At 45.2% G+C, this 25,168-nt stretch overlaps 1 protein-coding gene across 1 annotated transcript in view; it reads right to left on the reverse strand.

Annotated features, from left to right (window-relative positions):
• abcg2a (ATP-binding cassette, sub-family G (WHITE), member 2a) overlaps positions 1-25,168 on the reverse strand; it is a 115,404-nt gene that overhangs the window by 71,750 nt on the left and 18,486 nt on the right. Inside the window, exons 3-5 of the mRNA XM_059965460.1 lie at positions 18,457-18,516; positions 1,705-1,819; positions 385-537 (exon numbers count right to left, since the gene is read on the reverse strand). Coding sequence (XP_059821443.1) covers positions 385-537; positions 1,705-1,819; positions 18,457-18,516 — 328 coding nt within the window. The remainder of the gene's footprint in view (positions 1-384; positions 538-1,704; positions 1,820-18,456; positions 18,517-25,168) is intronic.

Here is a 25,168-nt window from a genome sequence, read left to right on the forward strand (position 1 = left end):
CCATGCCAGAAAATAACACAATTCTAACAGGATGTTTTTGACTCAAATTGGCCACACTTAATAGGTGCCACGTAATTAATTAATTTTGAAGGTGGAAATACAACAATACAGTATATTGTCAAGGACTTGCTGGCTGACGGTAATATATTTGGCTTCTTTTCTGAGAATCGATGACCGAAACTGTCCACTGTTCCATGACACATCGCAATCTCTTTCACGCACAATTCTACTACTGTCGTGCAATTACTATGTTCTAAACACTCTTATTCTTAACACTATGTTCTTAACACTTGTCTAACAGCAAATTCTGGTTCCTTAAGTCTTGCAGATAAAAATGGCAAAAAGGGCACTTTACATATTGGACAAACAAAGATGGTGATGTACCTTGGTGTCTGCTACTTTGGACAGTCCCAGCTCTTTAATGACCTGGTTAATCCTTTCATTCTTTTCTTTATTGCGAATACTAGTCGATAAACGCAGAGCAGCTGAAAATTGCAAATTCTCTCTCACCGTCAGTGTTCCCATCACCACATCATCCTGGAAGACAAAGCGAACAGTAACAATAAGCCAACACGCACCAGAATAGAAAAATCACCATCGAGCCCAAAATAACACACGGAACACTGACATTTCAATCACTCAGAAATGAAGACTTGGATAACTACAGCGCATCCCATGCATCTTCACAATGTCACGGCAAGCTTTGCAGCAAAATGTTTCTCGAATGAAGTTCACGGAGCAGACAGAGCAAAACTATTTTGCTGGTCTGGAACTAGCTTAAAAGTTAGGCCACCCTCTCCAGGAATGACCAGGAAGCATCACTACAGGTAGAAATGAGGGACTTCCTTCTGCCAATGGTAGCTACTATAATCACACTTGTATTTGCCAGCTTCTCACAACAGTGGAAGAATTCAGATCTAAGCACCTTATCCAGACCTCAAATGGCCAATTCTGCACCAGCTCCCCCACCCCCCACTATTCCATAATAGTCAAGACAATCTTTGCAATGAAAAGAATGAGTCACATGTGGCATTCAAGATACATCAAAATGAGAACACAAGAGACTGCAGATGCTAAAAATCAGGAGTAACACACGAAGTGCTGGAGGATCTCAGCAGGTCAGGCAGCATCCATGAAGGGGAATAGGCAGTCGACATTTTGGGTCGAGACCTTCATCTGGGTTGTAACCAGAGGGCTGATAACCAGTATAAAAAATGGGAGGACGGGGTGGAGGTGATAGGCGGGTGAAGGAGGTGAGCATGATATAAGAAGCAGGGAGGTGGTAGGTGGAATTGACAAAGGACTGAAGAAGATGGAATCTCACAGGAAAGGAGGGTAGACCGTGGAATAAAGGGATGGAGGTGAAGTGGTGGGAGGAATGTGTCAGTGATGGGCAGATCAAAAGTGTTGGGGAGGAGAGGGAGACGGGGCCAGTGAGATAAGGGGCAAAAAGGAAAAGGAGGTTGGAGAAATCAACGTTCATGCTATTAGGTTGGAGACTATCAAGGCAGAATATGAGATGCTGTTTCTCCAATCTGCATCCAGCCTCAACTTGGCAGCAGAGGAGGCTGTAGACAGACATGTCGGTCTGGAAATGGAAACTGGAATTAAAATAGCTGACCACTGGCTGGTATAATGGACAGAATGGTGCTGTGTTTGAAAAATATTTCAAGTGTCATTTTTTCAGAAAGTAAACATTCTCACCTGCACAACATAACCGGAGATACATTTAAAGTCAGCAGGCTGTGGAGCACCATCTACCAGCACTTGTCCTTTCAAACCAGTAGGTTCTTTCCTGGCAGCCAAGATATCCAGTAAGCTAGGAAGTAACATGCACTTGTTATTTAACAGGGGGGAAAATCTATCCACAAAAAACATTACTTGGCGCCTGACAGTATTGTACACGGGAATCAGAGAGTGTAACCCACCAGACGCTGGTGGGCAAAGAGAAGGCAAATTGTCAGTGTCCACCAGCAAGAACCAATCATCTGCCAAAATCACTTATTAGTTTATAAAATATTGTGTCCTTTGCAGTTAACTTAAAAAAGAATTTGGAAATCAAAGGAAGAGGTAGGAGTACAGGTTTCTCAGCCATTATATATTTCATTACATCAGATTGTCTCAATGGGCCTTACTGTCAATTCTGAAGTGTTGCTACTGCTGTACTATAGAAAATATGGTAATTGATTTTGGAAGCCCTCACATACAGAAATACAGTAATTACTGCATAATCTGTTTAAATAATGAATATCAAGAGATATTCTTGAACAGCAAAGACTGATTTTGGGATTCAAAACCTGGCTCAAGAAATGTGAGCAACGTATCTACAGATTTTCTCTTGTTCAAGAGATGTGAAGTTAACTGTAGACTAATCTGCTAATCAAAATAACCAAAATACATGGACTCTTTAAATTATGGATTTGCGCTTGTTAGCTTTGGGTTAGAAAAGTGTTAAGATGTGAAATAAGTTACAAAGAGAAAATGTTCTGAGCAGCTGATCAAACTAATTTTGGCTGGCATATAGTGGACAACCATTTCCACTCCCAAGTTTCTTCAGGTATTCCTAAACCCACTCCACTGACAGTGCCTCAATTTCTCGTCTCATCAGAAAGGTGGTACCACGGAGGCTACCGTTACTCCTCAGTCCTCCCACGAGAGCATCAACTTGGACTTCGTCCCTGCCTTTCTGGAGTGAAACTTGAAGCTAGATCCTCCTGAGTGAGAGATGAGAGTGCTGTCCACTGGACTATCACTGCCCACCACCAGGGACTGGGAATGTAGAAGTGAGTCACTATTAGAATAGGCAGTAGAACATTTATGTTTGCAGAATGAAACACCGGGGGGAAAAAAGCATTGGAATCACTGGTCTCTAAGCTGCTAGTGGTATGAATCAGGAATAGATAGCCTGAGGCAGGAGCAAAGTTGCAAAGAGCCAAGAAAGATCATAGCATTCAAAACCTGGCTCAAGAAATGTGAAGCCAATTGTAGACAAATCTGCTAATCCCAGTAACCAAATACATAGACTCTTTGAATTGTGGACTTATGCTTGCTGGCTTTGGGGTAAGAAAAGTGTTAAGTTGTGAAATAGGTTAGAAGACAACAATGTACTGAGCAGCTGGTCTAACCAATTTTATCGGACGTACCATCTCATCTTACTGTCACAACACCACATAGGTACGTTGACAGCTGACATAACAATGCTTGGTGGTGTTGATAGTGAAGAGGATGAGATATTGATCAGTAGGGCCACAGGGAATTAAATCTACTGAAGTGTGAGGTGATGCACTTTGGGGTGACTGAGTTGAACAGCCACCTCACAATGAAAAGTTTTTCAATTTGCAATTACTGGAAATATAAAGAGAAAAATGCCTCGATGAGGCACCACCATAATGATGTGAGTGAGTAGGGGGAAAGAAGAGGAGGGGGGGAGCGAGGGGGCATGGTGGTGAGAGGGAGGAAGCAGGTCAGCAACAGTGGAGGGCAGGGAGAGTGGGGTGGCAAGCTGGGGGGTGGAGGGGAGGGGGTGGAGAAGGGGAGGATGAAGGTGAAGGGGAGTGTGGGGAAGGGGAGGATGGGGAAGGGGAGGGGTTAGGAAAGGGGCAGTGGAGGGGGGACGATGTGGGGAAGTGGTGGGGGGAGTGGTGGAGGGAGTGTGGGGGTGTGGTGGGGGAAGTGGTGGGGGAGTGTGGAGGAAGACGATGGGGAGGAAGGGGAGGGTTAGGGTGAGGGTGAGAGGGAAGTGGAGGGTGACGAATGGGAAGTGGCAGGGGAGGAAGGAGAAGTGGAGGGGGATTGTCCTATGTTCTCACCTCTAACTGCTCCCATTCATCAGTGTTCAGATAACCTATTGTACAGTTTATCCCCATGGTCAATGCCGAGTTACACAATCAGCTGCACACTCCTGACTAAGGGTTTCAACTCAAAAAGCAACCCCTTTCCGCTTCCCGTGGTGCAGCTGGACTGCCGAGGACATTCACAATGAACCGAGGAGTTTTGGGGACCCAGAGGACTTTGGTGTACAAGTCCAAGAATCTGTGTTGGTGACAACACAAGTAGGGAAGGGAGTGAAGAAGGCATTTGGGATATTTATGTACTTCCAATAGCTGTGGCATGGAGCAGAACTGGGATATTGTGGGAATGAAGAGTTTTGGTTGGTGAGTTATTGGACAGGCTAAGTGTGTTTTTCTTGCACCAGAGGAGATTAAGGGGAACCTGATGAAATTATGTGAGTCACTGTAAAGCCTTCCCTATGGCAGAGGTGTCTAAAGGTAGAGAATACAAGATAACAGAGTGAAGGGTTAAAATATGATGGGGGGGGAGGAAGTTTTTTTTTACCTTAAGGATGGCTGGAACCTGGAACACATTTACCTGAGCAGACAACGGAGGCAAGTACTTTCACCATGTTTAAGCCGTACCTGGACCAACGCTTGAGTCATCAAGTGTAGGTGACGGACTGAATGCTGGTAAATATTGTGTAAAGGGGGTTTCTTTTTTCTCTTTGTTACTGTTGGGAAAGGGTTTCCTTTTGTTAACTAGCAGGACTGCTAATTTACTGATAACGAGAATGGTATTCCTTTGTAAACCAAATGGAGATTAATGTTCTTTCTTCTGAGTCTGTAAGCTTTTGTTGACGGGCTTTTGGGGAGATCGGCGCGAGGGGGTCGAGAGAGAGGACGCAATGCTCTAAGCTGGGCGAGGATCGGACCCCAAAGGGGGGTCCGAGGCCAGGAGATTCTCCGAGGGGGGGGGATGAAGCTAGATGTGCTTGGATGACCACTCGGAGGGTCCTGAGCTGTTTGGAGAGTCGAGGAATTCGGAGGGTCCTGAGCTGCGAGTCGAGGAGTTCGGAGGGTCCTGAGCTGCGAGTCGAGGAGTTCGGAGGGGATCAAATGGTGGCCAGAAGACTTCAGAAATTGAGCTCCAATGGTTGTGCACGAAGTGGTTTGGACTTTGATAAGTTTGGCGCCTTTTCTTTAATTTTCTCTTCATATATACTGTATCGTTATTAATCACTTAGTTATAGTAACCTTTATAAATTGTACTCATTTAATCGCATATGGTGTACTGTCTGTTTTTGGGCGAGGCGGGGACATCACACAGCATCCACACCAGCTGATTACCCAGTTTGGCGGGGCCGAAGGCTGCTCCCCCTAGACGAGAACGAGCTGAGCGAGCCTGAGGCGACCCAGGGAGTTACATTGTGGGGTGCTCGTCCGAGGTTGATTTCTGTGGAAGCTGTGTGATCACCCTCTTTAAATTGTGTCTGCGGCAAAGAGCTGGTGTGCCTTTGTGGGTGTGCGATTGCTGGTTATCGCTGCGTGTGTGTTGTGTGGGGTGGTTGCTGTTGGTAGCCTGGAGGTCGTTGTTCGAGTTCCGACTAGTGCTGACGAAATGGTGGTGGGACCATGGGTTGTCTGTACTGTTTGGAGAGTGAGGAGTGACAGGTTGGGATGTTTCAGCAGTGGTGAGCTCCGCCCGGTTGTTGGAATAATGTCCAGCCCTAAAGGGGCGGAGGCGTGGGCGGAGCGGACCCCTCAGTTGTTGGGTGAGTGGCAGTGCTTGGCTGAGGGAAAGCGACAGGGACGGGTTGAAAGTTTGAGTAGGCGGGCTGGTGACTTTGTTAGAACTGTCGGGCGCAATTACCTCGAAGTGACCGCTGCCAGTTCTGGGAAAGTGTGGGAAAATGCGTGTGGTTCGACTGGAAGTCAAATGCCGCAGCTGGGGGGCTTATCATATCCGTGGCAGGAGATTGGTGGGAAGTTTTTAGGGTATCCCTTTTTGCCTAGGGGGGCAGATAAATTGCTTGTGGTGCAAAGGGGATCTGTCAAGGGGATCAGTTGTTCCGTTGATTCGAGAGGTGTCGGGAAACTTAGAGGAGGCCTAGTGGGGGAACGGCTTGGGGTCTCTGGGGGAGCACATTCCCAGCAATGTACCAAGGAACTTCCAAAAGGAGCAGACCCTATTCCTGAAGGCTTAGAGGGGCCACGCGCACAGGTGTTGTTACGGATGGATGGAAGTCAAGTTAAAGCCATCCTCGGCACCGGGGCGCCGGTTAAGTTGCTGTACAGTTTGTTTCATAACCGTTATTGGAAGCATTTACCCTTGACGACATTGAGGACACTGGAGATTCGGGTTACCAGTGCCGGTGATTATCCAGACGACGGTTGTTGGTCAGTGAAAATGGAGTTCTTGGAGGCAAATGTGGAGGAGACTGAGGTTCATGAATCGTTAATGCTGATGTGTCCGGACCCTGTTGAGACGGGCAGCGTTTCTGTTCGAGAGAGAACCAATATCCTGCTGGTGTGCTTGGGGGCCAGCCCGGAGGAGGCAGGTGAGCGTTGTTTGGAGGCATTGTCGATGCACCCAGAGTTTCGAGCTGCTTGTGTGGACGTGTGTAGCAGCATTGGGCTGATACCGAAATCAAACAAGAGCCAGTGGCGGTACGGCCTGGGGGAAGTATCTGAGGGTGAGACCCTCTTAGTGGACGCTGCGAAATACCACGGGGGAGGGGAGTTGACTGCTGAAGACACCTCGGAGAGAGAGAGGTTGCAGCGACTGGCCCCTGAAGCCGTGGAAGACGTAGGCAGCGTGGGTGTGGATTGTATTGCGTTGAAGAGGCGCACTGTCAGTGACCAGAATATGGCCCTGAGGGCCGGAGAGGCGATGGCCTGTCTGAGTGGTGCGAAATGGTTTAAGGTGCTGGATCTGAGGAGTGGATGTTGCCAGATCCCGATGAGTGGGGCTGACAAGGAGAAGACGGCCGTTATACATTCCCTAGGAGTCTTCGGGTCTGAAAAGATGCCACAGGGCATATCTGGAGCCCTTGCAACCTTCCTGCTGGGCAGGTGGAAGACCATAGGGGATGTGGAGGCGTTTGGAGTTTTGGTGTATGTGGATGATCTCTTGGTGTTTGGATTTGCCTCAGGAGAATATGAAGTGAGGTCGTTGCAGGAGCAGCTGAGAACTACCGAGTTAAAGTGTTTTCGGGACGCGTGCCAGGGCTGGCGAAGGTCGCAGCTCGTGAGTGACTGTCTCTACGGAATCAAGTTTGAAATGAAGACGGAGAGACTGAGGAAAGTTGATCTGGAAGAAGTCATGAGGAAGAAAAAGCTGGAGAGAAGTGCAGTGAATACTGAACAGGAGGCTGAAGAGACTGCGGGAGCAGTGCAGGCCACGTGTTTCCGTTTGGAGAAGATCAAACAGCAGCTACCGATCACAGGAATGAGGAAGAATACAGATTCGATGGATGATGTGCTGGATGTGTGGTACATGCTGCCTTTTGCTGACTTTCCCTCGATTGAGGAAGAGACCTTTGGCCCTTCTCCCATTGAGTCAGGTGTAGCGGGGAGGGTTAGCTGTGTGCAGTGTGGGGCATGAGTGAGAGGTTTAGAGAGGAGTTGGTAGTGGGCCCAAGGTATCCCCAGTTATGTCCGAGCCTGAAGGGTTTAGGTGAGGGGGTACGGAGGCCTCAGAAGGGTTAGGGAACTCCCAGATAGTTGGCCTAAGTAGCGCCTGAGGAACAGGGCGTGAGGGTTACTGTGAGGAGGAGATGTCACTGTTTGTGCTTGGGTTACGGTGTGTTGGCAGGAAAGGTGGCGAGTTATTTAGTAGTCATGAGGACATGACTTTTATTTGGTGGAGGAAGTGTGTAAAGGGGGTTTCTTTTTTCTCTTTGTTACTGTTGGGAAAGGGTTTCCTTTTGTTAACTAGCAGGACTGCTAATTTACTGATAACGAGAATGGTATTCCTTTGTAAACCAAATGGAGATTAATGTTCTTTCTTCTGAGTCTGTAAGCTTTTGTTGACGGGCTTTTGGGGAGATCAGCGCGAGGGGGTCGAGAGAGAGGACGCAATGCTCTAAGCTGGGCGAGGATCGGACCCCAAAGGGGGGTCCGAGGCCGGGAGATTCTCCGGGGGTGGGGGGATGAAGCTAGATGTGCTTGGTTGACCACTCGGAGGGTCCTGAGCTGTATGGAGAGTCGAGGAGTTCGGAGGGTCCTGAGCTGCGAGTCGAGGAGTTCGGAGGGGATCGAATGGTGGCCAGAAGACTTCAGAAATTGAGCTCCAACGGTTGTGCACGAAGTGGTTTGGACTTTGATAAGTTTGGCGCCTTTTCTTTAATTTTCTCTTCATATATACTGTATCGTTATTAATCACTTAGTTATAGTAACCTTTATAAATTGTACTCATTTAATCATTTAATGTTTTTGGGCGAGGCGGGGACATCACACAGCATCCACACCAGCTGATTACCCAGTTTGGCGGGGCCGAAGGCTGCTCCCCCTAGACAAGAACGAGCTGAGCGAGCCTGAGGCGACCCAGGGAGTTACAATTAGTATAGGTCAGAGGTCGGCAACCTGCGGCTCCGGAGCCGCATGTGGCTCTTTCATCTCTGTGATGCGGCTCCCCGTGGTTTGTTAGTTTTTGAAATGTAATTTGAATTTTGAAGATTATGGTGATCTTGTACAATCTAAAAACTTTGTGGAGACCCCATTTCCTGGCACATCCGAACCGGCTCACAATTAGCCACCGTTCCGGCTAAGGGAGATAGCCTACGGGGGTTTGTGAGTACGTGTCTTTTGGAGCATCCGCGCCCACGGGGACGGGTTGAGGGAGGCTTTAAAGCAAGGCTGTTTAGTTCGAATAAAGCTACCTTTGACTGCAGTGTCTTTATTTTAGCGCTGCGTGTAGCACACCGCTACAACGTGTTTTTTATCGCTATTAATATACATCACCACTGCCAATGCCTGACACCCGCCAGTGCGTGCTTTCTTTTAATTCTTCGATCCAAGGTAGGCTACCTATGGAGTAACCTTCAACCCAACGTCTCTTTTTCAGAGTTCAAAATGTTTTTGTTGCATGCAGAAATGTAATTTTGTTTTCTCTGCAGGAGTTCATCAATTTCATAAATGCAACACATTATAGTTTGTTTATACATAGCATAAAGGCAAAAAAACTCGTTGTATGCAGTATTATTTCATTTTAAATATCAAACGGGTTTTGTGGCTCCCAGTGTTTTCTTTTCTGTGGGAAATGGGTCCATATTGGCTCTTTCAGTGGTAAACGTTGCCGACCCCTGGTATAGGTGGATACTCCTATGATAGCAGATACAGCCAAACAGTACAACAGAATAGAAAGATACTTTGGTCCAACTCATCCACGCTGACCAGGCACCCATCTAAACTAGTTCCATTACGTGTTTAACCCAAAACTTCTATCCACGTGGGCTTGTCTGGCTCAATGGTTCACTGACAAAATCATTGTGAGCTTGTGTGAACTGACGTAACTCCTCCCAAAGGAATTAGCTAGACCACAATGAAATAGATATAGAGTAAATGGGAAACTGGAACTGGGACAACAAGATAAGGGAGCTGAGAAAAGAACCAAAAGGAATACACAAAGAAGGTATACAATTTTGCAAAGACTAGCAGGAAGTTAGTGGACTGGGCAGCTTTCAAAAAATTAAGCAAAGGCAACTTTAAAAAAAAGCAATGCTAGCAGAAAAGATGAAATATGTAAGCAAGTTAGCTAATAGCATTAAAGAGTACACCAAAAGTTTTTATCCCAGTTCTATAAAGAGTGAAAGGGAGGCAAGAGTGAACCACTGGAAAATGACACTGGAGAAGCTGCAATGGGGAACAAAGAAAAGGGGGGTGAACTAAGTATTTTGAGTCGATCTGCACTGTGGAACGTGCCAGAAAGTTGCGAGGGTCAGGGAGCAGAAGTGAGTGTAGTCACACTTATTGAGGAGATGGTGCTTGGGAAGCTGAAAAGTCTAAAGGTGTCTAGGTCACCTGGACCAGATGGACTATACACCCCAGGGTTCCGAAACAGGTAGCTGAAGAGGTTGGAGAGGCATTCGTAATGATCTTACAAGAATTATTAGATTTTGGAATCGTTCCAGAGGACTGGAAAATCTTAATGTCGCTCCATTCTTTAAGAAGCAAGGGAAGCAAGGCAATAAGTTACAGATTGTGAGCCTAACTTCACTGGTTGCTTGTACTTCAGAGTCCATTAGATACTGAAAGATGAGATCCTGAGATAATTTGAAGCACATAGTAAATTGAGTTTAGAAGGATTGGGAGGATCTCATTGAAACCTACTGAATATTGAAAGCCCTGGACAGAATGGACATGGAAAGGTTGTTTTCACTCGAGGGAGAGTCTAGGATCAGCGAGTGCAACCTCAGAATAGAAGAACATCCTTTTGGAACAGAGATGAAGGGGGAAATTCTTTAGTCAGTGGGTGTGACTCTATGAAATGTATTGTTGCAGACAGCTGTGAAGACCAAGTCATTAGTTAGTTTTAAGTGGAGGTTGATAGGTTCTTGATTAGTAAGGATGCAAAGGCACAGGAATGGGGTTGAGAGGGAAGAATAAATCAGCCATGATTGCCCAGCAGAGCAGACTGAATGGGTTAACTCTGCTCCTACGTCTTCTGGTCTTCTGGAGTGAAGACGGAAACTTTCAGCAGGTCAGCCAGAGCCTGCAGTGAGAAACGGGTTGAACTTATTTGTTTGATGAATGAGAAAAGGTGGTGTTCAAACACAAAGCACAGAGAAAGGTGTAAGGTGGAGAGGACAAAAGGGAATGTGTACGATAGGGTGAAAAAGAGACTGAGGGAACATGGTAGTGTGAGCTTGTTAACTGCAGCAGATAAACCTACAGGAGGTGTGAATTGGTGAACTATGAAAGCAAAGGGAGTGATAAATACATTGACAGAGCCAGGAGATCCCAAAACATTTGGAATAAAAAACATTGCAGATGCCAGAAATATGAAAAAAGGAAAGCACCAGGAGGAGGAACATAAGTAAATTGAAAACAAGATCAATATTTTGAGTTAATGCCAGGAAAATCTCATTATTTAAAATATGAGACTACTGTGTCACTTCACAAGGACAATTATGTAGTATATTATTAGATCTAATCCTTTCCTATCCATGTACCTGTCCAAATGCAAAACTCCGTCAGTCTTTGCAGATGCTGCGAGATTTTGTGGGTGAGACGTGCTGAAGGACTCACACCTCTCAAAAGGAACTGGAGGTAAAAATATCTGCAAGCTATAGAGGTTGGATTTTGTACTGACAACTATGTTTAAACACTTTGTATCAAATAAATACTAAGGTAAGAATATGATTAATCATATATCATATTGTACAAAATATTGGTTAGGCTGCACTGTGGATCTTGTGTGCCTTTCTGGTCGTCATATTACAGGAAGGGTGTGATCAAGAGAGGGAACAAGGATATTGCCTGGATCGGAAGACGCATGTGTGTAATATTATAATAGGCATAGATAGGGGGAATTGCTATTGTTTTTCATGGTAGGGAGTTTCTAAAACTAGACAGCAGGCATTTGTTTGATTATTGTCATTTTACCATGCACATGTGTACATGCAGCTAAACAAATTCTCGTTCTTCTGGAGCCACTGTGCAGATATATAATCCCATACACGCAAGGTGAAAGGGGGGAGGTTTATAGATGGTCAGGAATCAGCTGCCAGAGGAGCTGGTGGCAGAAACAGTAACACTGTTCAAGAGGTACCTGGAAAGTACTTGAACGAGCAGGGCTCTGAGGGGTATGGAACGAATGCAGGTGAGTGGGATGGTATGGACGTGGAGGATAGAAGAGCCTGTTTCTCAGTTATACAAATCTATGGCTCCATGAGATGTTTGTTCCTCAAGCTTGCAATGGCCTTTTTTTTTAACAATGCCACAGACCAACAATTGACTGAGCATGGCCTGGCACAGAGGATCAAAGTGAGACGTGAGCTGCAACCTCAGTGACACCCTGGCTGGAGGGCTTTTAAATCTAGCACTGAATAATATTGTAGCAACACCCACTTAAACATCAAAATCAAAAACATTAGTAAATTGGTTTAATATAGTCACATGAACGGAAGTACAGTGAAAAACTTACATATCCATTTAGTGGCAGCATGAAAGTTAGGAGGGACGTGCAGGGGGGCAAGTGGATGCTTTGGATTGCTGACTCAAAAGAACCTGAATGGCTGGTTACGGCAACTAAGCCCTGAAGTGTATTAGATCAAAACTATGAGAGGAACTTTGCCCTGAGCCTGTGCCGGGCTTTGTTGGAATTGTGTAAGGGCTAAGTCGAAAATCAAAGTGACATGCAACGGAAGCACAGGGTCATCCTAGCCAGTCAGCCACTTCCGACAGCTGGATAACACTTATATATTGGAGACACAAGAGAATGCCCGAAGCAGGAACATACACTCAGTGGCCACTTTATTAGATATGCCTGATCATTAGTGCAAATATCTAATCAGCCAATCATGTAGCAGCAACCCAATGTGTAAAAGCATACAGACAAGGTCAAGAGGTTCAGTTGTTGTTTAGACTAAACGTCAGAACGGGGAAGAAATGTGATCTAAGTGACTTTGACAGGGAAATTATTGTTGGTGCCAAACTGGGTGGTTTGAACTGCTGATCACATACAACAGTCTCTAGAGTTTACAGAGAATGGTGTGGGGGGGGGGGAGAGAAAAAACACACACAACATCCAGTGAACAGCAGTTCTGTGGGTGAGAATGCCTTGTTATTGAGAGAGGCCGGGGGAGAATGGCCAGACTGGTTCAAGCTGCTCACATAAGCATGAGTTACAACAGCGGTGTGCAGACGAGCATCTCTGAATGTGCATGTCAAACTCTGAAGTGGGTGGGTCACACCTGCTCCTAATAAAATGCCCACTGAGTGTACAGTGCAGAGAGAGGGGAAAACAAAGTCAATAGTTTGGGTTAATCCATGGAGAGTACTGTTACTCAAAAACTATTGCATAAGCTTAAAGGGAGGGCAGCACAGTGTCTTAGTGGTTAGCATAACTCATTACAGTGCCAGCAATCCAAAATTCGGGGTTCTTTTCCCGCTGCTGCCTCTGACTGCATTGGTTTCCTCCAAGTGATCCATTTTCCTTTCACATTCAAAAGACATGCGGAGTAGGGTAAATAAATTGGGGTACGCTTTGTTTGCGCCAGAAGCAGGACGGCACTCGTAGACTGCCCCCCCAGCACATCCTCGGATTGCGTCGGTCATTGTCACATTTCGCTGTATCTTTTAATGTACGTGAGGCAGATAAAACTAATCTTTATATTATATAGCATTGGTGTTGTAAAACCCCTAATTAAAGTTCTAAAGAAATCTGAATTTTCTCATAAAATCATTGATCCACACTTCAAAAGGAAGTATGTGAATAGCAAAAAAATAGTTAAGACCAAAATTGGGCCATTGAAATGGGTGAATTTATTACGGGGAATAAGGAAATGGCAGATGAGTTGAACAGGTACTTTGGATCTGTCTTCACTAGGGAAGACACAAACAATCTCCCAGATGTAATAGTGGCCAAAGGAACTAGGGTAACGGGTGAACTGAAGGAAATTTATATTAGGCAAGAAACGGTGTTGGGTAGACTGTTGAGTCTGAAGGCTGATAAGTCCCCAGGACCTGATGGTCTGCATCCCAGGGTACTTAAGGAGGTGGCTCTAGAAAACGTGGACGCATTAGTAATCATTTTCCATTTTCTATAGATTCAGGAATCCTGCTGATGGAGGGTGGCTAATGTTGTCCCACTTCTCAAGAAAGGAGGGAGAGAGAAAACAGGGAATTATAGACCGTTTAGCCTGATGTCAGTGGTGGGAAAGATACTGGAGTCAATTATAAGTGAGGAAATTACAACACATTTGGATAGCAGTAGAAGGATCAGTCCGAGTCAGCATGGATTTATGAAGGGAAAATCATGCTTGACTAATCTTCTGGAATTTTTTGAGGATGTAACAATGAAAATGGACAAGGGAGAGCCAGTGGATGTAGTGTACCTGGACTTTCAGAACGCCTTTGATAAAGTCCCACATAGGAGATTAGTGGGCAAAATTAGGGCACATGGTATTGGGGGCAGAGTACTGACATGGATTGAAAATTGGCTGGCTGATAGGAAACAAAGAGTAGCGATTAACAGGTCACTTTCGGAATGGCAGGCTGTGACCAGTGGGGTAACGCAAGGTTTGGTGCTGGGACCGCAGCTATTTACATTATATATTAATGATTTAGATGAAGGGATTAGTAACATTAGCAAATTTGCTGATGACACAAAGCTGGGGGGCAGTGTGAAATATCAGGAGGATGTTATGAGAATGCAGGGTGACTTGGACAGGATAGGTGAGTGGGCAAATGTATGGCAGAGTGGCAAATGTAATGTGGATATATATGAGGTTATCCACTTTGGTGGAAAGAACAGGAAGGCAGATTACTATCTAAATGGAGTCAAGTTAGGAAGAGGGGAAGTACAACAAGATCTAGGTGTTCTTGTACATCAGTCAATGAAAGCAAGCATGCAGGTACAGCAGGCAGTGAAGAAAGCTAATGGCATGCTGGCTTTTATAACAAGAGGAATTGAGTATAGGAGTAAAGAGGCCCTTCTGCAGCTGTACAGGGCCCTGGTGAGACCCCACCTGGAGTATTGTGTGCAGTTTTGGTCTCCAAATTTGAGGAAGGACATTCTTGCTATTGAGGGAGTGCTGCGTAGGTTCACAAGGTTAATTCCCAGAATGGCGGGACTGTCATGTGTTGAAAGATTGGAGCGACTGGGCTTGTATACACTGGAATTTAGAAGGATGAGAGGGGATCTGATTGAAACATATAAGATTATTAAGGGATTGGACACGCTGGAGGCAGGAAGCATGCTCCCACTGATGGGTGAGTCCAGAACTAGAGGCCACAGTTTAAGAATAAGGGATAGGCCATTTAGAACAGAGATGCAGAAAAACTTTTTCACCCAGAGTGGTGGATATGTGGAATGCTCTGCCCCAGAAGGCAGTGGAGGCCAAGTCTCTGGATGCATTCAAGAGACAGTTAGATAGAGCTCTTATTGATAGCGGGATCAAGGGATATGGGGAGAGGGCAGGAACAGGGTACTGATTGTGTATGATCAGCCATGATCACAGTGAATGGTGGTGCTGGCTAGAAGAGCCGAACGGCCCACTCCTGCACTTACTGTCTATTGTCTATTGTTTATCTCATAATAGCAAATTGCGTCTACACCCAAATAGCAAGAGACTAGCTGGCAGTGATGTTCAAAGGGATCAAAGTGTACTTCAACACAAGTGTAACAATTGATTAGGAGGGCAAATAGTCTGTTAGTTTATATTACAAGAGGATTTGAGTAAGTCTCATTGCAGTTTTATAGGGTTTGAGTCCTGATGAAGCGTCCTGGTCTGAAACGCCGACTGTACTCTTTCCCACTGATACTGCCTGGCCTGCTGAGCTCCTCCAGCATTTTGTGTGTGTTGCTTGTGTAAAGGGGGTTTCTTTTTTTCCTTTGTTACTGTTGGGAAAGGGTTTCCTTTTGTTAACTAGCAGGAATGCTAATTTACTCATAACGAGAATGGTATTCCTTTGTAAACCAAATGGGGATTAATGTTCTTTCTTCTGAGTCTGTAAGCTTTTGTTGACGGGCTTTTGGGCAGATCGGCGCGAGGGGGTCGAGAGAGAGGACGCAATGCTCTAAGCTGGGCGAGGATCGAACCCCAAAGGGGGGTCCGAGGCCGGGAGATTCTCCGAGGGGGGGTGGGGGATGAAGCTAGATGTGCTTGGTTGACCACTCGGAGGGTCCTGAGCTGCGAGTCGAGGAGTTCGGAGGGGATCGAATGGTGGCCAGAAGACTTCAGTAATTGAGCTCCAACAGTTGTGCACGAAGTGGTTTGGACTTTGATAAGTTTGGCACCTTTTCTTTAATTTTCTCTTCATATATACTGTATCATTATTAATCACTTAGTTATAGTAACCTTTATAAATTGTACTCATTTAATCGCATATGGTGTACTGTCTGTTTTTGGGTGAGGCGGGGACATCACACAGCATCCACACCAGCTAATTACCCAGTTTGGCGGGGCCGAAGGCTGCTCCCCCTAGACGAGAACAAGCTGAGCGAGCCTGAGGCGACCCAGGGAGTTACACTTGGATTTCCAACATCTGCAGATCTTCCCTTGTTTGTCTAAAGGGTCTTGGTGAGTTTACATCCGAAGTACTGCACATAGTTTTGGTCTCTTTACCAAGGGAAAGATGCACTTGGTGCAGAGGGAAAGGAACAAAGATTCACCAGTCTAACTCAAGGGCATCAGGGCTGCTGAGTGATCTGAGATCAAGTAGAATGGGGTTGTAACCTCTAGTGTTTAGAAGAATGAAAGGAGATTTTGTCTATACATACAAAAAAAGCTGATAAATGTGTTTATTTTTGTTGCGTGTTCCGAGGTGCAGTGAAAAACAGTACCTTTTCTGTAACTGTTAACACTTTAATCTGCACTGTTATTGCTTTTCCTTTGTACTATCACAATGCACCGTTGTATTTCTCACTACCTTTTCCTTACACTATCTCAATGCACTATTATCATGAGACAGATTATCTCACTATTACAGTGCATTGTGAGTACAAGTGAAGCAATAATTGAATGCAGAATAAAAGTGTTACAGTTACAGAGAATCTATAGCGAAGGTAGACAATAAGGTGCAAGTCCATAACGAAGCAGATTATGAGGTTAAGGGTCTGTTTCATCATACTAAGGGACCACTGAATATTGTTATAAGAACAGGACAGAAATCATCTTTGAGCCTGCTGGTAAGGGCTTTTGGGTTTTTCTATCTGCTTGATGGAAGAGGGGAGAAGAGAGAGTGTGCAGGGTAGATGGGGTCTTTCCTAAGGAATTTGACTATTCGATCCAGAGAGGATGTGTCACCTGGAAGAGGAATCTAGGACTTGGTACACAGTTTCAGAATAAGCGGTCGGCTGTTTATGACTCTGAAAAGAAGACATATCCTTAACTTGGAGGGAGGTTGATTCAGAGATCAGAACATTGCCAGACATATGAAGATAGCTAAAGAGTGTGGGTAGAGAGCTACATATTAAAGCTGAAGTGGAAAACAAGCCAAGATCTTAATGAATGGCTTGAAGGTATGGTCTGCCTACATGCTGCTCCAGCCAAAAAAAATGCCCTGTGTCCACTATTACTGAATATTTACTCACTTCTTCACTTGGATAAATAAGAGATCATAGTGTGTCATTTACTGCGCTGAACCCGTACATTTAGCTATCCCGGCCCATATTTTCTTCGTCTTGCATCTACCTGCTTCTGGCTCTCTACTCTACCCCTCCCCCACCTTGCTCTATCTGCCCGTAACCTTCACCTCTCCTCAGTCCACCAATCCAGGCCGTGTCCTTACAATTCTCTCCTACACCTTCTCATATCCTTCCTATAATGGGTGACCAGAACTGAACATAATATTCCAAGTGTAGCCAAATCACCGTTTTGTAAAACTTTAACAAGATCGACATCCAATCATATTATTACATTGGTATTTCTTTGGTACAAAATGTTTAAGCATACTCTGGAGCATAGCTGCCAATACAAAACAACAGCTCTGTAACCTGAAAACATCATTACCTCAAGTTCCTTACTAATGGTGGGAAGCAAGTCCTTATGCATGCCTCCCCTACAAAGCACTGTAGCACCTGTAATCAAAGTACTAGTTGATAGAATGCTTTTCTGAAAAGAGTGTTACCATGTCCAGAGGGATTGAGTTCTGGAGAGGGACTGAGCAGGCTAGGACTTTATTCATTACAGCATCCAAGACTGAGGGGTGACCTTATAGAGGTGTATAAAATCATGAGGGGCACAAACAGGGTAAATGCATTTGGCCTCTTTTCCAGGGCTGCGGAATCATAAACTAGAGGGCATGGGTTTCAGTTGAGAGGAGAGAGATTTATTAGAAACCTGAGGGGTAAATTTCTCCACCCAGAGTTTGGTCTGTAATGAGCTGCCGATGAAATGGTTGAGGTAGGTACATTAACAATATTTAAAAGACACTTGGACAGGCACATAGATAGGAAAGGTATGGAGGGATATAGGCCAAAAGCAGGCAAATGGGACCAGCTTGGTTAGGCACCTTGGTGGACAAGGACAAGCTGGGTCAATGGACCTGATTTTGTGTTTAAGACTATTTCTTTCATCTCCAATTTTCTGTTACTTTGGAAGTGAATTTCAGGAATTTTCAAGCCTGTGGGAATTTGCAGTGGAATGCATTTAATTGGAGAGCTCTTACAGTGAGCTGATACGATGCCCCATACGGTCTCCTTCTGTGTTGCAATTACTGAAATTATCCCAGTACTAAAATAACTTACACTCCTAACCTTAGTTGTGTTTTTTTGTGTGTGGTCAGAGCTCCAAACTGCCTCTGCTCTGCAAAATTCATCCCCTCAAGGAGCATTCAAGAAAAATAGTGAGGGCATTTAAATCAGTGTGAACATGTATAAATAAGTGTGAACTGGAAATAAAAGGCCACGTTATTATGTCGCGATACATGAAGATGGGAAGAGACGGACATGGAATAACAAGCTCAGCTGGAGCATTTGGAGTTTGTACTGTAGTCTTGTCTTAATTACAATACTCACGATGACTTGCCACTACCAGTGGGACCCATAATAGCATTCATACCAGGTCTCATGATGCCACTGCAAAAGAAAACAGGAGTGAAATATTGTGAAACTACATTGAACTCTGGCTTGGGATGTTAATTGACACAAAGAACCACAAAAATCCTGCCATTCAAAAATCTTGCTTCATAGTTTCAAAAACTGCACAAAGAACTTAAGCTATTTAATAGTCATAAAAGATAAATGGTACCCAGTAAAATATAATCATAGAACACTACAGCATAGAAACAGGCCCCTCAGCCCATCTAGTTCATCGACCTGTACCTGGACCACAGTGCTCCATACTCCTCCCATCCATGTACCTATCCAAATTTCTCTTAAATGTTGAGATCAATCCTTTGTGCTGGCAGCTCATCCCAAACTCTTACCGTTGTGTATTTAATATTTCAGTAACATTAGAGTAATATTGTAAGTATATTGTTTGATTCAACATTGTTGTTTACATAATTAATTATAGGTCCTATATAAAAGCAGGTTAATGGCATACTTCATTACGCCACCACGTCACCACTACTTCATAAGTGCACGCCTCATAGAGAAAAAGATAAAAAGTTAAGGTACAGTTCTGAAAGGAGCACTAATCTGCACACTGTTGATGAAAAATATGATAATGATGAGAGTGACACAGAACTGGATAGGCTTGAGATTTACAAAGTGAAAACTAACAACAGATAAGCAGCTTGCTTACTCCAGAAGTGAACAGCAAATTAATTAAAATGAATGTTCATACTAGTTCAGCTGTTTCAGTCATTCCACAAGACCAGCCTGACTGGCATTTCTAAGATACTGAACTGCAGCCTGCAGATATCCAGCTGAGAACTTATACTGCAGTACTTTAGGTTCTTAACGTCTAGCCAGACCCTGCAATCATAAAAAATGTTTAAAAAAGACAGTAACATCCTTCGTTGACTCAGTGGAAGCCGCTGCAATCGAACGCACCACCATCTCACTTCTATGCTTTAGGATATAAAGTACTAACCTATTCAACCTTTCCCTGTAACTCAGCTCCTTAAGTATTGGCAACATATTTTAAAATTTTCTTTCAATCCTACTGGCATCTTTCCTGTAAGTGGGTGACCAAAACTGCACACAATATTCCAAATTAGACCTCACCAACATATTGTACAAATTTCAACATAACATCCCAACTCCTGTATTCAACACACAGATTTATGAAGGCCAATGTGCCAAAAGCTTTCTGTATGACCCTACCTACCTGTGATGCCACTTTCAACTAAGTATGAACAAATTCCCAGGTTGCTCCTACTAAGGTGCACAAGCTTGCACTTGTCTGCATTAAATCCCATCTACCATTTTTCCACCCATTTTCCCAGCTGGTCCAGATCCTGCTGCAAGCTTTGATGGTCTTCCTTGCTGTCCACTATACCCCGAATCTTGGTGTCACCTGCAAAGTTCCTGATACAGTTAACCACATTGATCCAGATCGTTGATATAAATGAAAAACAACAATGAACCCAGAACCAAACCCTGTGGCCCTCCATCAGTCACAGGCCTCCAGTCAGAGGGGCAACCTTCTACTACCACTCTCCGGCTTCTCCCACAAAGCCAATATCTAATCCAATTTACTATCTCATCCTGAATGTCAAGTGACTGAACCTTCCTGACCAACCTCCCACGCGGAACCTTGTCAAAAGCCTTACTAAACTCTGTGTAGACAACGTCCATTGCCTTGCATTCATCACTTTCCTGGTAACCTCCTCAAAAAACTCTAAGACTGGTTAGACACAACCTACCATGCACAAAGCCATGTTGAATATCCTTAATCAAACCCTATCTATCCAAATACTGATATATCCCTTCCCTTAGAGTACCCTCCAATAACTTTTCTACTGCAGATGTCAGGCTCAGCAGCCTATAATATCCTGGCTAACCCTCAGAGCCTTTCTTAAACAATGGAATCACATCCTCCAATCCTCTGGCATCCTTGGAGCTAAAGATGGCATCAGACGGCAACTTCCCCCAGCCTATCAGTGGAACAGTTTAAATTCTTCTTCTTTCTAATGCCTCTTTTTTCCCTTTTCAAGGTGGCTGGGGTCCTGTTGGAGTCCATGATTCACACCTGCATTCAAACTGTGGTGTGTTCCCGTTCTTGGAGCTTGCCAATTGGCCGCATTTTCGATTATCTCCAGGAGCGGCTTGGAAGATGGGGCACCTCTGGGGTCTTGTGCTGCCCTGTGGACCCAACTTCTTGCCAGCGTCATGAACTGAAGCACCATGAGGAACCGGGACACGGAGACAGCAGCTGTTGGAGGCCTCTTCACTAGGGCTATCACTCTCCCTCTCTTGATGGTGAGTGAGTTTGCAGCCCATTCTTGAGTCGGGGAAACAGGAAATAAAAGCAGCGTTGCAGACTGCAACATTGTAACAGTGATGGTTTGTCTCCCCTCTCGCTGTAGAAGGAGTGATTATCTTTCTTTCTCCCTTGTTTGTGGGAGAGAGAGCCTGTGGGACGTCGAACTGTTGCTTTTGATGGACGGCAGACCATGGTCTCTGTTTGGCACTTTGCTGTTGCCTGCATGGTGGGTGGTGAGAGTACTGGTGCTCTCTGCTGGAACAAATGGGGGAGGGCAGGTTTGATGGTGCTTGTGTGTGGGAGGGGGTTGGGGGCTTTCAGGTTCTTATGTTTTTTCTGTCATTCATTCTTTGGGGTTTTTCTTGTTTCATGGCTGTCTGTGGAGAGTAAGAATTTCAGGCTGCATATTGTATACATTCTCTGATGTTACATGAAGCCACTGAACCTCACCCGTGGCCGAGGATGTTTTAAATATCTCTGCTCATGCCCCTGCAATTTCTGCACTTGCATCCCGCAAGGTCCGAGGGTTCGCCTTGTCAGTCCCTGGGGACTTGTAAACTTTAATTTGCCTCAAGACAGCAAACATCTCCTCCACTGTAATCTATACCATGTCCATGGCTTCACTGTTGCCTTGCCTCACTCCTTTATGCTCTGCATCTGTCTCCCAATCAGATACAGATGCAAAAATATCCAAATTAAAATCTTCTGCATCTCGTTTGGCTCCCCACATGGATTACTATTGTAATATTCCAGAGGACTAATTGTGTCTCCTGCTATCCTTTTGCTCTTAACATACTGAATCTGTAAAAGCTCTAGGGATTTTCCTTCTCCTTGTCTGGTAGGACAACCTCACGTCTTCTTTCAGCACTCCTGATTTCCTTCTGAAGTATTCTCCTCAAGTACCTCAACTGTTCCTGCCTGCCTATACCTGCTATGCACCCTTTACTCCTTAAGCAGGGCCTCAATATCTCTTGAAAACCAAGGCTTTCCTAACTTGTTATCCTTGCCTTTTATTCTGGCAGGAACATATAAAGTCTGTACTCTTAAAATTTCACTTGTGAAGGCCTCCCACTTACCAACTAAGCCTTCGCAGGAAAACAACTTGTCCCAATTCACACTTGCCAGATCCTTTGATACCACCAAAATTACCCTCTCTCCAATTTACCCGAAGACCACTCCTATCCTTTTCCAAAATTACCTTGAAACTAATGGCAGGATAGGCAAAGGAGAATCAGATGTGCACTAGGATTTTCATAAGGCCTTTGATAATGTGCCACACATGAGGCTGCTTAACACATGGTATTACAGGAAAGATGCTAGTATGGGCTGAGTGGCAGGAGGCAAAAAGTGGGAATAAAGGGAGCCTTTTCTGGTTGGCTGCCGGTGACTAGTGGTGTTCCACAGAGGTCTGTGTTGGGACTGCTTCTTTTTGCGTAATAATTCAATGATGGAATTGACGGCCTTGTGGCCAAGTTCGTGGATGGTATGAAGATAGGTGGAGGGGCAGGTAGTGTTGAGAAAGCGGGGGGGGGGGGGCTTGCAGACAGACTTGGACAGATGAGGAGAATGGCAATGAGGTGGCAGATGGAATACAGTGTTGGGAAGTGTATGGTCATGTACTTTGATAAAAGAAATAAAAACACAAGACTACTTTCTAAATGGATAGAAAATTCAAAAATTTGAGGTGCAAAAGGACTTGGGTATCATCGTGCAGGACTGCCTAAAGGTTTCGGGAGTGGTGAGGAAGGCAAATTCAATGTTAGTATTCATATTGAGATGACTAGTATATAAAATCAAGGATGCAAAGCTGAGGCTTTGTGAAGCACTGATGTGACCTCACTTGCAGTATTGAGCAATTTTGGGTCTCTTATCTAAGAAAAGATATGCTGACATGGGGGAGAGTTCAAAGGAGGTACACAAAAATGATTCCGGGATTGAATGGCTTGTCATATGAGAAGTGTTTGATGGACCTTGACTCACTGGAATTCAGAAGGACGAGGGTTGACCTCATTGAAATCTATCGAATATTGAAAGGCCTCAATACAGTGGATGTGCAGAGGATGTTTCCTATGCTGGGAAAGGCTATGATCACAGGACACAGCCTCAGAATAGAGGGGTGTCCTTTTAGAACAGAGATGAGGAGGAATTTATTTAAACAAAGTGGTGAATCTGCCATAGGCGGCTATGAAGGCCAAGTCATGGCATATTTAAGGCAGAGGTTGATAGAATTTTGATTAGTCAGTGCACGAAGGGATAAGGGGAGAAGGCAGGAGATTGGGGCTGAGAGGGAAAATGGATCAGACATGATAAAATGGCGGAACAGACTCAATGGGCCAAATGGCCTAATTCTGCTCTTATGGTTTTATGATCACTACATGAAAAGTGTTTCCCGATACAAACCTATCACCTGCCCTTTCTCGTTCCCTAATAGAAGATCTAGTCTCGCACTCTCTCTAGTTGGGACATCCATGTATTTATTCAGGAAACTTTCCTGGTCACATTCGACAAACTCTTTCCCATCCAGCCCTTTTACAGTATGGGAATCCAGGTCAATACGTGGAAGATTAAAATCACCTGTCACAACCTCGTGCTTCTTGCAACGGTCTGCGATCTCTCTACATAGTTGCTTCTCCAAATCCTGTGGACTGATGGGTGGTCTATAATATAATCCTGTTAACATGGTCATGCTTTTGTTATCCCTCAGTTCTACCCATAAAGCCTCGTTATTCAAACTCTCCAGTCTGTCCTGACTGAGCCCTGCTGTGACATTTTTCCTGACGAGTATTACCACCCCTCCCCCCCACCGCTCTCTTGCGTGTAAAACAACAGAACCTCTGAACTTTAAGTTGCCTGTCCTGCCTCTCCTGCAACCAAAACTCTCAAATGGCTACAGTGTCGTAATTGTACATGCTGATCCGAAAAGATAGCGGCTTCTATTGGTTCTGGTTCAGAAACAAGTGATTACAGTCTGAGTTGCATGCTAAAGCTGGTTCACCCAAAAAATACCTCATCAGGAAAGGTTACGGTGTCTAAAGTTCAAGGTGCAACTAATAAATTACCTCCAATAAAATTCTGCTTAGTAATGGCCAGTAAAAATTCTGAACTGATTACATGTCAGCAATTTACAGACTGGGTTCAATGACTTCAAACACAATAAAGCACCATCATATACTTTGTACAGATTAATGCACCATCAATAACTCACTCTGAGACACAAGGCGAGATATCGGCTTTTATTGACTGGAAGAAGGAACAAGCAGTGAGTGACCACCATACTACATCCTGGAGACTGAGAGGCCGGGCTCAGACCTTGATCGCCTTTATACAGGGGTCTGTGGGAGGAGCCACAGGAGCAGTCAGCAGGGGGCATGTCCAGACAGGTATATGTAGGTCCCCAGGGCCAGTGCTGCTCCGGAAACACGTGAGGAGTACTAAATACTCCCCGCTGGTCGACAGGGTTCACCTTCTACATGCGAACCCCCAGTATGCTTACGTGGTCTTACCTGATGGGCGGGAGGACACGGTCTCCGTCCGCGACCTGGCGCCCGCAGGTGCAGCAGACCACTACCCCGAACACTCCCCGGTAACAATGAACCCTGTACCCGAGGTGACACCGCGCACACCAGGCCCTACACAGACTCCTCACGACACTCCTATACCGGGTGTTTCGTACGCATATATACCAGCGCCTCGCACATGCGTGAGGGATCACTGACGCCTAGTGGGGCTGGAACCAGCACAACCTCCGTCTCCTGTGCAATCATCACCGCCGGCATCTGTGCAATCATCACCACCGGCATCTGTGCAATCACAGCCGGTGCTACGTAGATCGCAGCGACAGATTCGACCACCTGATAGACTTAACCTGTAAGAAACTTCGCCCCATGGGGACTCTCTTTTAAAACAAAGGGGGGGTGAATGTGGTGAACTACATATACCTGTCTGGACATGCCCCCTGCTGACTGCTCCTGTGGCTCCTCCCACAGACCCCTGTATAAAGGCGATCGAGGCCTGAGCCCGGCCCTCAGTCTCCAGGATGTAGTATGGTGGTCAACCACAGCTTGTTCCTTCTTCCAGTCAATAAAAGCCGATATCTCGCCTTACGTCTCAGAGTGAGTTATTGATGGTGCATCAATTTTATTGACTAGAAGAAGGAACAAGCAGTGAGTGACCACCATACTACATCCTGGAGACTGAGGGCCGGGCTCAGGCCTTGATCGCCTTTATACAGGGATCTGTGGGAGGAGCCACAGGAGCAGTCAGCCGGGGGTGTGTCCAGACAGGTATATGTAGTTCACCACACAGATGGAAAGGGAGATGTTGTAGTGGTGTTCTACACGCAGCGCTGAAATAACA

Source organism: Hypanus sabinus, chromosome 3 (assembly GCF_030144855.1).
Source record: "Hypanus sabinus isolate sHypSab1 chromosome 3, sHypSab1.hap1, whole genome shotgun sequence".
Lineage (NCBI taxonomy): Eukaryota > Metazoa > Chordata > Chondrichthyes > Myliobatiformes > Dasyatidae > Hypanus > Hypanus sabinus.